The 12,531-nt window shown below is 32.0% G+C and overlaps 1 protein-coding gene across 1 annotated transcript; it reads left to right on the forward strand.

The window, feature by feature from the left end:
- Nucleotides 1-11,576: 11,576 nt before the first annotated feature.
- Nucleotides 11,577-12,268, forward strand: LOC107933563 (uncharacterized). The gene is made up of 2 exons (XM_016865797.2): nucleotides 11,577-11,751; nucleotides 12,084-12,268. The coding sequence occupies exons 1-2, from the start codon at nucleotides 11,577-11,579 to the stop codon at nucleotides 12,209-12,211; spliced, it is 303 nt and encodes a 100-aa protein (XP_016721286.1). The 3' UTR covers nucleotides 12,212-12,268.
- Nucleotides 12,269-12,531: the final 263 nt, after the last annotated feature.

The following is a 12,531-nucleotide window of genomic DNA, read 5'->3' on the forward strand; positions in this document are numbered from 1 at the left end:
GACCATAGGATGATTTATTTTTAGAGTCCCTGTTCCTGACTCTATCGCGCATATGCTCCTCCTTTTTTCCGCATCTTCATAGAATCTCATCTCCTTATTATCCATCATGCTTTGAACCAAAGCCCTAAATCCTTCACATTCTTGGATTTTGTGCCCTGTTTTATGGTGAAATTCACAATAATTTCCCATCTCATACCCTTCCTCAAAACCTGGAATAACTAACCCTCTTTTTGCCATCTCCTTCCAGACTCATTTCAATGGAGTTTTTACTTCAGCAATGTCAGTCTTAACTTTTCCCCCGTACCTTCGCTCAACATATTCACTCCCTTATCATCATGATTGGGCAATGGACTTTCTGTGCTGGGTGAGTATCAAATTTGACAACACTCAATTTAATAAGTCATTCTACTACCTTCTTGAAAGCGGTACAATTTTCTATTGAGTGCCCTGAAATTCCCGCATGATAGTCACACTGTGCATTCGTGTCATACCATTTTGGATACGGGGGTTGTAGAGGATTCAAGTAACGAGGAGCAACAACATGTGCATTAAATAAATTCTGATACAACTCTTTATATGTCATTGGAATGGGAGTGAACTGGGGCTTCTCAGTATTATGTCTCATTCCTAACTCTTGTTTCGATGAGCCTTGTTGATTAGTAACCATCTTTTTTGGTTGATTCACTGTAACTGATTTACTGTATGCGTTCACATTGTTTACTTCACCTTATCTTTTCTTTGGAGTTGACCTTCAATTATTCTCCCCACCATCTATTTTTCCACTTTTAATAGCATGTTCAATATTTCGCCATTCATGATTATATCCGAGAGAATCTTTGAGGCACTTCCTAACATGTGCGTGATAAACGGTGCCTTCAATGTGTTGATGAAAAGCATCGTCATTTCCTTTTCCAAAAGTGGTGGCTGAACTTGAACTGCAATCTCTCTCCACCTCTGTGCATACTGTCTAAAACTTTCATTTGATTTCTTTTCCAAGTTCTGCAAAGTGATTCTATCAAGCATTATTTTAGATACACGACTGTACTGTCTCATAAAAGCCTACGCCAAATCCCTCCAAGTGCTGATTTTGGTTCGACTCAACTGGTTATACCATTTAGACACCGCCCCAATGAGGCTATCCTGAAAACAATGTATTAATAACTGATCATTGTTAATGTACCCAGTCATTCTCCTACAGAACATTGTAATATGGGCTTCAGGGCAACTGGTCCCACTATATTTCTCAAATTTCGGCATCTTAAACTTGTAAGGAAGTACCAAATCCGGAACCAGACTGAGATCTTTTGCATCTATTCCACGATAACTTTCAATGTTTTCTATTGCCTTAAACTTCTCTTCAATCCATTTCCATTTCTCCTCAAACTGTTTTGGTAATTCTTTCTTTTCTTTATCTTTCTCAGCTACTTTATCGAAATCCGCAACAGCAAGATTAACCAGGTTCTCACCAGGGTTAGAACCTGATCCAGCTTGAGAGTTTATCGATATTGGGATATCGGCTTGAAACCGCTGAGGCCTTATTGAAATAGAGAATCTACGCGGATGCACCTCAGTCTGAACCTGCGCATGCGGAGGCGTAAAGCTTGGAGGATAGGTGGGTCCATTCTTGTCTTCATCATCATCATTGATCATAGGACTTTTCCCCTTATTTATTCCTTTTAGTAATTGCGTCAGCTCAGTCATCATGTCCTTTTGAGACTCTAGCATCCTTTCTGTCATGTCATGTTAAACTTTTTCCAATTGCTCCTTCATTTGCATCTGTAACTGATCTTGCATTTCCTTTTGAAGTCGCTCTAACTTTTCCAATCTTTGATCCATAATTTTTGATTTTGCACGGGTACCGTAGCAGTTCTTGGTTGACGAGTTTTTGTTGGTTTTCAGATTAACTGTAATGATTTTAACCAATTAGTGTCTTTTAGTAGACCTTAATGCATATGATGCAATGTAATGCAATGCATGAATGCAAAGAGGCGTCGATTCTGATTCAATTTCATTTAGAAAACTTTTACTAGAAAACAAAATTCTTTACAGAAAACAGGTTACATATATGCTCTTGCCCTAATGCTCATAACTTTAATTTTCCTAACTAATGAAGCTAATTCCTGTCCTCGAGTTGATTCCAGCTCATACTTTACGCTCAGTGCATCGGCTTATACCGCCAAAGTCTGTAGGTGATTAGCTACCTCCCAGATCTGAACCACGGCTTCTCTCATGATACGATCTCTATTTTCAACTTGATTCTAAAGATGGTAAAGTTGCTCATTTTGACGACTTTCATTGATTTCCAAGTACTCAGTTCGAATCTCACAACTTTGCTAAAATTATTTGCAAAAGCTTTCCTCAAGTTCCTTTCTTTTTCTCCTAATGGCCAGTGGAGAGTGGTTGGGTAACCTGAGGAGCCACCGGATGTAAGGGATATGGATATAAGCTCACCTAAGATTGATCATCAATTCTTCAAGGATACCTTACCAAACAATTGGGCAAATACTTCAACTGTATTGATTCGGAAAAGTGAAATTTTGGAGCTTGAAGAGAAAGTAGAGAAATACGTATTACATATTGTCGAAACCACCCCCTTTTTGAAAAACAAAAATTTTGGTTGTCGACTTAAAATGAAGCCAAAATTTGGAGTCGCCACCGATCTTTTAAAGAGGCATGATCGGATTATCTTGAAAACGATTTTAGGTCTATGAATTTTGAGAAAGTAGATTCGGGAGTCGGTTACGCATGAGGAAGGGTTAGCACCCTCATAGCGCCCAAAATTGGTACCGAATTGATTGTTTAATGTCTTAGTGTCGAGAATTTGAAAAGATTTTAGAAATATGATCCTTCCCTTTTTTATTAATATTAATTTGATAAAAGAGGCTTGGGTAAATTAAGGCGAATGTCAAAGACCTTCTCGTCTCAGAGTAATAAAATGTCATACCCAATACATTAGGACATGACATTTTTAGTCCTCGAGAATGAGCTTGTCCTTTGATTTTCAAAACTCTTGAGGTGAAGTTAAAAAAAAAGGATATTCAATAGCTTTAAGTCAGATGAAAAATTGAAACCCAATACGTTAGGGCACAATTTCTCAAAATTCCTAGCATTGAGTATATCCCTTATTATTATTAAAAATCTTCATTTCGAGAAAATGACATGTCACATCCAATACATTAGGACATGAGATATCGAATTCCTGAGAATGAGTTTTTATTTATGTGTTTTGATTTAAAAAAATTTTCGATTATTTAGATTCATCGAGAAAAATTGGAACCCAATACATTAGGGCTCAATTCTCTCGAGGATTCCAAATTTCGAATATTACGTTATTTTGAAAGCTTTTGGATGAAATGATTTTGATACTTAAATGATATTAAACGTAATTCTTTTGAACAAAATAAAAAGATTGAATAATGATGTACAATGCGAGATGATGATTCATAGGTTAAAACATATACTAATGAATGTCACACAATCAATAAACATAAATGACCAATACAATATAACAATAGTAAGAATCTCATATTATATGTTGGTAGATATTAATGCTAAAAGCTAAAGAATTAAAAGGAATATCAAATAAATTAATATAAACAATTTTTGAAATAAACCAAAAAAAATGAATAGCATACAAGGGTGGAAACTGCAAATTTCTAATAAATCACATGCACAAAATTTTATCACAAACAATGTATATATACATACGAATTTGAAATAGATTTAAAGGAAGATAAAAAGAAATGCTATGTGGAATTTTGATATTAAAATGAATTTCGAAGTAAATAAAAATATATGTATAATATACCAAATAATATACATACATTAATCTAAATAAGTAACGTATATGAAATGAAAAGTTTAATGATAATACAAATGATACTAGAATTAATAAATAATAATGATATTATTACTAAATTAATTGATAAAAAAGGGATTAAATTAAATTAAAAACAGAATTAAAAGAGCCAAATGAAAATAAAATAAGGTAAAGGGGCCGAATGCAATGCGCGGATAACTTGGGGGACCAAGTGGGAAATAATCCCCGTCCCTCCAAAACGCAGCATATAGTCTGGGCCAAGATGCAACAAAAATAAAATATGGGGGCTAAATTTAGAGGGAATAAAAAGACCTATTTAAACACGTTATAATAATCGAGGGACCACTTGCGCAAATCGCCCAACAAGGGTCAAAACGCGCGGATCCTTCCTCGGGTCGGGTCACCACGCGGGTCGTAGTCTCTTAAACGGCGCCGTTTTGAAACCATTGCCTCGGTATTAAACGACGTTGTTTCTAGTATTGCCTATAAACTAAAAAAAACCTAAATATCAACAGCCCTTTTTCTTTTGAAGGAAAGCCTAAGGCAGAGGAGCACTCCCCCATGCGCCGCTTCAACGTCGGATTCTCCCCAACCATTTGGTTCCGAACGGATCCAATAAGGGATTCGACGGGGGACTTAACCAGGTATGGGCTTTTCCCCTCCTTATTTTGCTACTCGATGTACGAAAACAAATCCAAAGAAAAAAATAACAATGAAGAGGAAAAGGGAAGTCGGAATCAGAAATCACCTCAAACGTATGCTCTGTTTTTGTTTTTTGAAATTTTTTGTATCTTTGTATTGATATTGTGGGTATCCATAAAGAAATTTACAAAAGTCTCACCTTTTGTTTTATAGGCCGAGAGAAAATGAGAAAAAAACATCGAAAATATAATTTTTTCCCTTTTCTACTGCGTTGTTTGGCTCTATTTGCAGGTACGGCGTACGGCGAGGGACGTGGCGTGTACGGAGGCGCGGACGTGGCACGTACGGAGGTGTGCGTGGCTGGGGGGAGCACAGAGAGTGGCGCTGGAAGTCGTGCGGTCATTTGGCACTGGGAACTGGGTATTGCTAGGGTTTCAGTGGATTTTGGGCCTGGGATAAATTAGGTTTGGGCCAGTAATTGGTTATTGGGCTGGATTTTGTAATTTGGGTTGCTAGGGTATATTGGGTTAGTGATTTGGGCTATTTTATTTATAAATGGACTCTTAACATTTTGCTTTTATATTGGTTTTATTTATTTTAGTGGGCCCGGGTCGAAATTGGGCATTACACATATATAATGGTGAAAGGGATATTTTATTTAGACTTGATATTGTTGAAGAGACTAGACTTAATTATTTTTGCATTTCAACGCCAAGGATCAGTGAGTAAGGTCTTCCTTTGGAAGGGAGATGTTAGCGTTGGCAGTTGCAGATACCGTCGACACAAATGTTGTGGCCCAATGGACAAGGTTTAGGTTTACAATGAGCATGGTTGGAACACACCATCCTTGAGCAGTCAATCCAGACTTCGAATAGCGGAGATATTGTACTCGAAGTGTCTATACTCAATTTTTCCCTTGAAGTTTTGTCTCCCAACTCTAGGGAGAGCTCAAAGAGATTTATGTAGTTTATCAAGAGCGCTTAAGGTCCACCAAAGAAATATTTTATCATTTTAGCCTTGGTGGGGTTCAAACCCATGCCTTTAGAGGGGAACCTCAATACTTGGGACACCCCGAGTACAATACTTCTACTATTTGAAACTTGGGTCGAATGCTCAAAAGACGACACTTTAAAGACTAAACATTAATATATATGAAAACATTTAATATAACTAATATTTAAAATAAGATATAAGATATTAAATGTAAAAATTTAACATAACTCATATTTAAAATAAGAGTAAACATTTTTTCTAGTTTGATATAAATGTTTGTTTAATTTTTTTCTTTACTTTGATATAAATGTTTTCTCCTTATTTCTTATTTACCATTACATTTTATTTTTATAAAGAAGTATATTTTCAAATCTTTGAAAATTTCAGTTCTCTTAAGTTTTTTTTATTTGTAAATTTTATTGTAGTAATTACTACTGTCACGGGGTTAGAACTTTAGTCTCACAATCTATATAGCCTTAGACAATTTTTTGAGTTAAAAGCAACTTAAAACGAAAGAGCAACGAAAGAACATAATATGCCACAAGAAAACAAAGCACGTCAAGTGTTTGAGTAAATACTCTCAATGTATTTTATTACTCTAGAAAGAATACAATAAATGAGATACAATGAGATAGTTACAAATGAGAGGGAAAATCTTTATTTATAGTTGAGCTCCCAAAATTAATGGTATAGATTGAATTACATCGATGGTATATTATTTCCCATATTTACCAAGGTAGTCTTAGTTTTTCATAAGTGCTTCAGTGGACCACCAAGGCTTCAAGTAGACGATTTCTCCATGTGTTCTTCAAATCAGACCAATTCAAGTGGGTTAAATGATCCTCATAATAGATTGACCTCCATGAGACGCTCTTTGTGCAATGATCATAGGCTTTGATCTGCGGCCCATGACACTATAACATAATTTATATTGTTTTATAATTATTTTAAAAATGTGAAATGTGAAATCCATTCACATTTTTAAAAAGATTTTGCCAATTTAATATTATTTTTCCCATCATAATTACAAAGGATGGGAAAGCATTATGCTGAAGATGGAACAAGTATGGTCAACTAGGGGTGTTCAATCGGTTAACCGACCCAAACTACCATTAACCGAATTAATCAACCTTTTTAAACCCTTAACTGTTAACCGAACCAAAATTTTTTCAAAAAAAATTAACCAAACCGAATTTTTTTGGTTAATTCGGTCGGTTAATTGAATTAACCGAAATTTATATGTTTTTTTGGTTAAAACAAGTATAAAACATATAAAAAAAAATTAACCGACCTAAATTTATATTTCCAAAAAATTAACCGAACCGACCGGATACTTATATATTATAATATTATTTATTAAATTCGGTTAATTCGATTAACTGACAGATTTCAAACCGAATTAACCGTTAACCGAACTTCTAAAAAATTATTAACCGACCCCTGACCGAATTAATTCGGTTAACCGACCAATTAACCGAATTTGGTTGGTTAACCGAATTAATTCGATTTTATCCGAAATTTGTACACCCCTATGACCAACTCAAATTAAGTGATGTGATCCATTGCTATACCCCTCTCAAGTTATGATGGCGGGTTATCATCCTAAAGACATTGCATGCGATTGGTGCACACCTTACCTCTTGCTAAGTCACCAACTTGAACTTCGAAACAATTTTATTAAGTTAGCAATTCTGTTATGTTGATGTATATAACTATAACTATAGCTCACATTTATATTGGGTGTTTTGATTTTTTTTTTTTAAGGTTGGTATTCACCATGATTAGGTTGAGTTTTAGAATCAAGATATTACACCATAATTGGGTTTATTTGTGGATTATATTGTAATTCGAATGCCTTGAAAAAACATAAATTTCAATGCAAATTTGAATGTGTGGTTTGTTTTAGGAGATTTTGTCTTTCTTGAAGGTTGTATTATATTAGCTTTGAGGTGAGTGAAATGGACTAAATTACTATTGAAGGCATCTTTTTCCCAACTATTTTTAATTAAGGTTCATTTAAATTTGCAATGAAGAATGATTGAATTGGAATTTTGCAGTTCTTTTTTGTTCCATAAACACTTTCGCTAGATATTTAAATACTCTCTCTATGTGATTCAAATATGGGTAATAACTTAAAAACTGATCAACATATTTGAAGATAATTAACTACTTGCGTACATAAAAGGGATAAGGCAATATTAGTCCCTAAATTTGGTAATTTTTTCCCAACTTGATTTGCAACTTTTTTTTTATCCACAGTGGTCATGAAACTTAGCAATTTTTTCTAAGGGCCTGTTTGGACAACGCATAGTAATTTAATGAAAATATAATTATTAGGGTAGTAATTACACTCTATTGTAATTAGTAAGAATTGTAATTCCCTAAACGTGTTTGGCTGATAGTTTCACAATTTATATTTTTAAAATTATTAATTACTATAAAAATGTTAGTATGATAAAAATAATTTCCAAAAATCATCATGCTAGGTTGACAATATAATTTCTAATAAAAAAACAAGAAAAATAAACATTATATGTTATTTTATCTAATTGCTCTAGTGCATATTTGTTGGGTTATTCCCTCTTTAATATTTAACATATGCTCATTATCATCTCTTGGCCCTTAAATCTGAATTTGAATATGCATCATTAAGATTACTTAGATCTCCTTCCATATACTTTTCGAAGTATGAATCATCTCAATTCTACTTATGATCAAAGTTATAAAACATGCAACATATTAATTCGATCCAACCTTTTTTTTACGTTATACTAAGGTGATGTTAATATGTGAACTTTTTTTAGAATAAAAAAATATCTTCTCAACTATATTTCAAAACCTTCAATGTCTCAAACTAAAGAGCTCACATGCTATCTATGATGCTTGTGTCTAGTACCACTCTCTCAAATGGTATCCTATTCCACGATATAGTGGAAGAAAATATTTTCTGTTTGCATAATAAGCATTGTCCTTATAATATTTGGGTTCATAGTCCAAATAGTTTATAGCTTTAATTACAAACTCAAATTGGAGAAAGAATTATGCTAGGTTATATCCGTTTTTAGAATACGTAAATTAAATAAAAAATAATATAAAATTCATAATATATAAGCTTTATGAAAAAATGTTTTATAAATTGTCCAAAACTTCCATATCACTCCTTACCAATAATATAATTTTTTTCCATACTTTTAGAAAGTTATTTTTTTATATATAAATAAGTTATGATTACATCTTTTAATGAATAAGTACATTATTTTTATAATATATAGTATTGACACATAAATAAGTTATGTCCATACTTCTTGGCCATAACTTTGTATAAATAAATATATTATAACACTTCTATAACATGCACATTATTTTATATAATAAATTTTTTGGCCATAAATTTAAATAAACTATGATTTAAATAATATTTTTGGTTATAACTTTATAAAATACACAAATTATTGTTGTAATATATTTTTTTAGAATTTATAATATAAAAAAATTAGCCATAACCATTTCATACACTCATAGATATTCATACTTATAATATAATTTTTATAATTTTAAAAAAATTGAATTTAGGTTAAGTTACCTGTGTCATTATTCCAATTCTTACCCTCCCTCTAATAATTGGAAATCGTAATTGGGGTGTTCCAATTACACACAACTCGATGAGACTCACAAATTATAATGGTTTATCAAAACATGCCACCATTGTATAATTACAAGCAATTACTAGGTGGCTTTCCAAACACTATCTAAATTGCTGGTCCTTGTAATTACGTGACACACTAATATTGTATCATATTTAAATTATTATCTATACTTTTTTTAGTACATTAACATATGCAATTAAATTAAATCAAGAAAAGATGAAATTTTCACCAAAAATAAATTTATCTTTACGCTCCACAAAAGTAGACACTTTTGATTATAGCATATTTTTATAATCATTTAAATAATAGTGAAGTTATCTATCGTATTAAAAAAGAAGGCGAACTCTCAAAGGAATTTTATGACATGAGAAAAAGTTAAAATAGATCTTTCTTTTTATATTTTTTGAAGAAACCTTTCTCCGCATCATATTTTAAATTTTTATTTAAATCATAATATTTTATTATTATCATTAAACACAAATTAAAATTTTAATTTTTAATTATCGTTATCATTAAACACCCATTAAAATTAAACTTTTAACTCATCAACATATCAAATTTTAATTCGGTTGAGTTTCCATTACTTTGTTTTTATTAATTTTTTGTATCTAGGTTATATTTCTATTTTTTTAAATGCTAACTGTCGAAACCATCTTTTTGAAAAATAAAAAATTTTGGGTTGTCGACCTAAAAAATGAAAATTTGGGAGTCGCCACTAATATTTTATTGAGGTGTGATTGAATCACCTAAAAAACGACTTTGGTCTACGAGTTTTAGAAAAACGGATCCGGGAGTCAGTTACGTACGAGGAAGAATTAGCACCCTCATAACGCCCAAAATTGGTACCTAGTTAATTAATTAGTGTCTTAAGGTTGAGAATTTGGAAAAACGTAATCCTTAGCAAAACTTAAAAGGCTAAGTATTAAAACCCTTATTATTTCAGAGAAAGAAGATACTACACCCAATGCGTTAGGGCACAACATTTTAATTTTCCCCCAAAAATGAATTGGGCCAAAATGCTTGTACAATAAAACTTTAAAAGAACATCCACTTATCCAAGATTTAAGAAATCACACCCAATACGTTAGGGCACGATTCCTTTAGAATCCCAAACTCGGAATATTTCCTTTACTTTAAAAGAACATCCACTTATCCAAGATTTAAGAAATCACACCCAATACGTTAGGGCACGATTCCTTTAGAATCCCAAACTCGGAATATTTCCTTTATTATTTTTAAAAAATCTTCATTTCGAGAAATCAATGCGTCACATCCAATACATTAGGACACAACGTGTTGAATTCCCAATAATGAGTTTTTATTTTTTTGATTAAAGAGAAATGCTCGATTGTTAGATTTAACGAAAAAAATCGGAACCCAATACGTTAGGGCTCAATTTCCTTGAAAATCCTAAATACGAACATTATCTCAATTTTAAAAAAATTTATATTTTTAAATTTGAGTAAAAAAATGATGTAACGTTATATTATATGTACAAATGCTATAATAATAAATACAACAATAATAAATACATCAATGTCATATCACTAATATAAATAAATCAATAAGCGAAATCAATATACATAATAAAAATAATCACATGCAAAATATCAAACAAATAAAAAACATTCTTTTTTAACATATAAACGAAAACATGAATTAATAATCAAATGAAGAAAATAAACAAAATATAAAGAATAGAAGGCACATAATATATACATTAATATGAATATAAAAAAAATAATACACTTATGAACATAAGAAAAATATAAAAATATATATAAGTCACAAAAGATGTACTAAAATTATAAATATATATATGTACATATATATTTACAAAAAAAAATATTTTGAAACTAAATATAAAAGTATATATATGTATATAAAAGTTAGAAAATAAAATAAAAAACAAAAACATATGTATAAAATATATATAAGCATCCATATATAAAATAATATATTACATAAAAAAACGATGCATGTGCATGAATATAAAAATAAAAATAAAAATAAAAATAAATAATAATAATAATAATAATGATAATAAATAACAATTTTCTTAAAAAAAACAAATGAATTGCAAAGAAAACGTAATTAAAACAAAATGGAGGGCCGAATTGCGATGCGCGCATTATATGAGGGTCCTAAAAAACGTAATTAAAACAAAATGGAGGGCCGAATTGCGATGCGCGCATTATATGAGGGTCCTAAATGGAAATAATCCATTTCCCCTAAACGGTGTGCAGCAATGTGGGCTAAAATGCCCTAACGGTAAAATTTCTGGGCCCAATTTTAAAAGAAGAGAAAAACTTAATTAAACAATATAGCAAGAAGGGAGGACCAAATGCGCAAATTACCCCTTTAGGGCAGGAACGCGCGGATCCTACCTGCGGGTCGGGTCAACGCGCGGATCCTGTCTTAACGATACGGCGCCATTTCGGTGTTTTTATTTAAATTGAAAATTTTTTAAAAAAATGAAAAGATCATTTGTAACCAGAAAAAAAAATCTCTTTGCTTTCTCTGCTAGGGTTTCGGCCCTAGCTTCTGTGCCTTTGCGCCATCGTCGCGAAACCACCACGAATGGTGGTTGGAGCCGCACCCCAAAGAGGCTTGTTGGCTTTCTTCGCGCAGATCTGGAGGCGTCGCAAGGTAAACCTCTTTTTTACCCTCGTTCTTTCCGTTTTTCTCTCTTATATTATTTGTTTGTAAAAAAAAATAAAATAAAAGCTGTAAATCTCAACCTTTTGATCAGTTTTACTCTCTATTTTGAATATTCGACTTTGTTGTGAAAATAACAGTCCTCTCTTTTTATTGATTTTTCATCCTCGATTACAGTATTTCAATGGCTATTTTATAGCCGAAATAATAAAAATAAAAAAGAAATAAATCTGCTGGATCTGTTTGATTTGATTTCGGAATCCTTGATTTTCTTTCCTATCTTTGCTGATTATTTCTTTCCTTGTTGTTTTGTTTCCTTGCAGGTGAAGATCACGAAGATCCGGAGGCATGGTTGCGGCGTGAGACTCATCCCAGAAACCCTAGGGTTTCTGATTTCATGTTGGGCCCTTGCTTTTGGGCCTCTGTTCATTTTGGGTTTTGGGCCACATAAGCCCATTGTAATTTGGACTGTAAAAATGCTGGACATTATTTTTTATTATTTAAAAGGCCGGGCAAATTTTAGGTATTACACTAACCTTAGTTGCATGATGCTTAAATAAGCTTATGAGTTCTTTCATCTAAGCAAAAAAAGATAATATCATGAATTTGTATAAAAAGAAATAATCTTTTATAATTAGTATATAAATTGGACACTAATTTTGAATTTCAATGAAAAAGTTTCCATGGATTGGATTTTACCAAAAGAAAGGGTGAATTGGATTTTAGGTAAACTATCCGTTAACTCAAATAATCAAGCCGAAATTGTCAAGA

This window comes from Gossypium hirsutum, chromosome D08, assembly GCF_007990345.1.
Source record: "Gossypium hirsutum isolate 1008001.06 chromosome D08, Gossypium_hirsutum_v2.1, whole genome shotgun sequence".
Lineage (NCBI taxonomy): Eukaryota > Viridiplantae > Streptophyta > Magnoliopsida > Malvales > Malvaceae > Gossypium > Gossypium hirsutum.

Bases quoted from the DNA above. Each gene is read 5' to 3' on its own strand.
- LOC107933563 (XM_016865797.2), top strand. From the start codon at position 11,577: ATGAAAAGATCATTTGTAACCAGAAAAAAAAATCTCTTTGCTTTCTCT. The intron at 11,752-12,083 runs GTAAACCTCTTT...GTTTCCTTGCAG, and splicing joins AGATCTGGAGGCGTCGCAAG to GTGAAGATCACGAAGATCCG.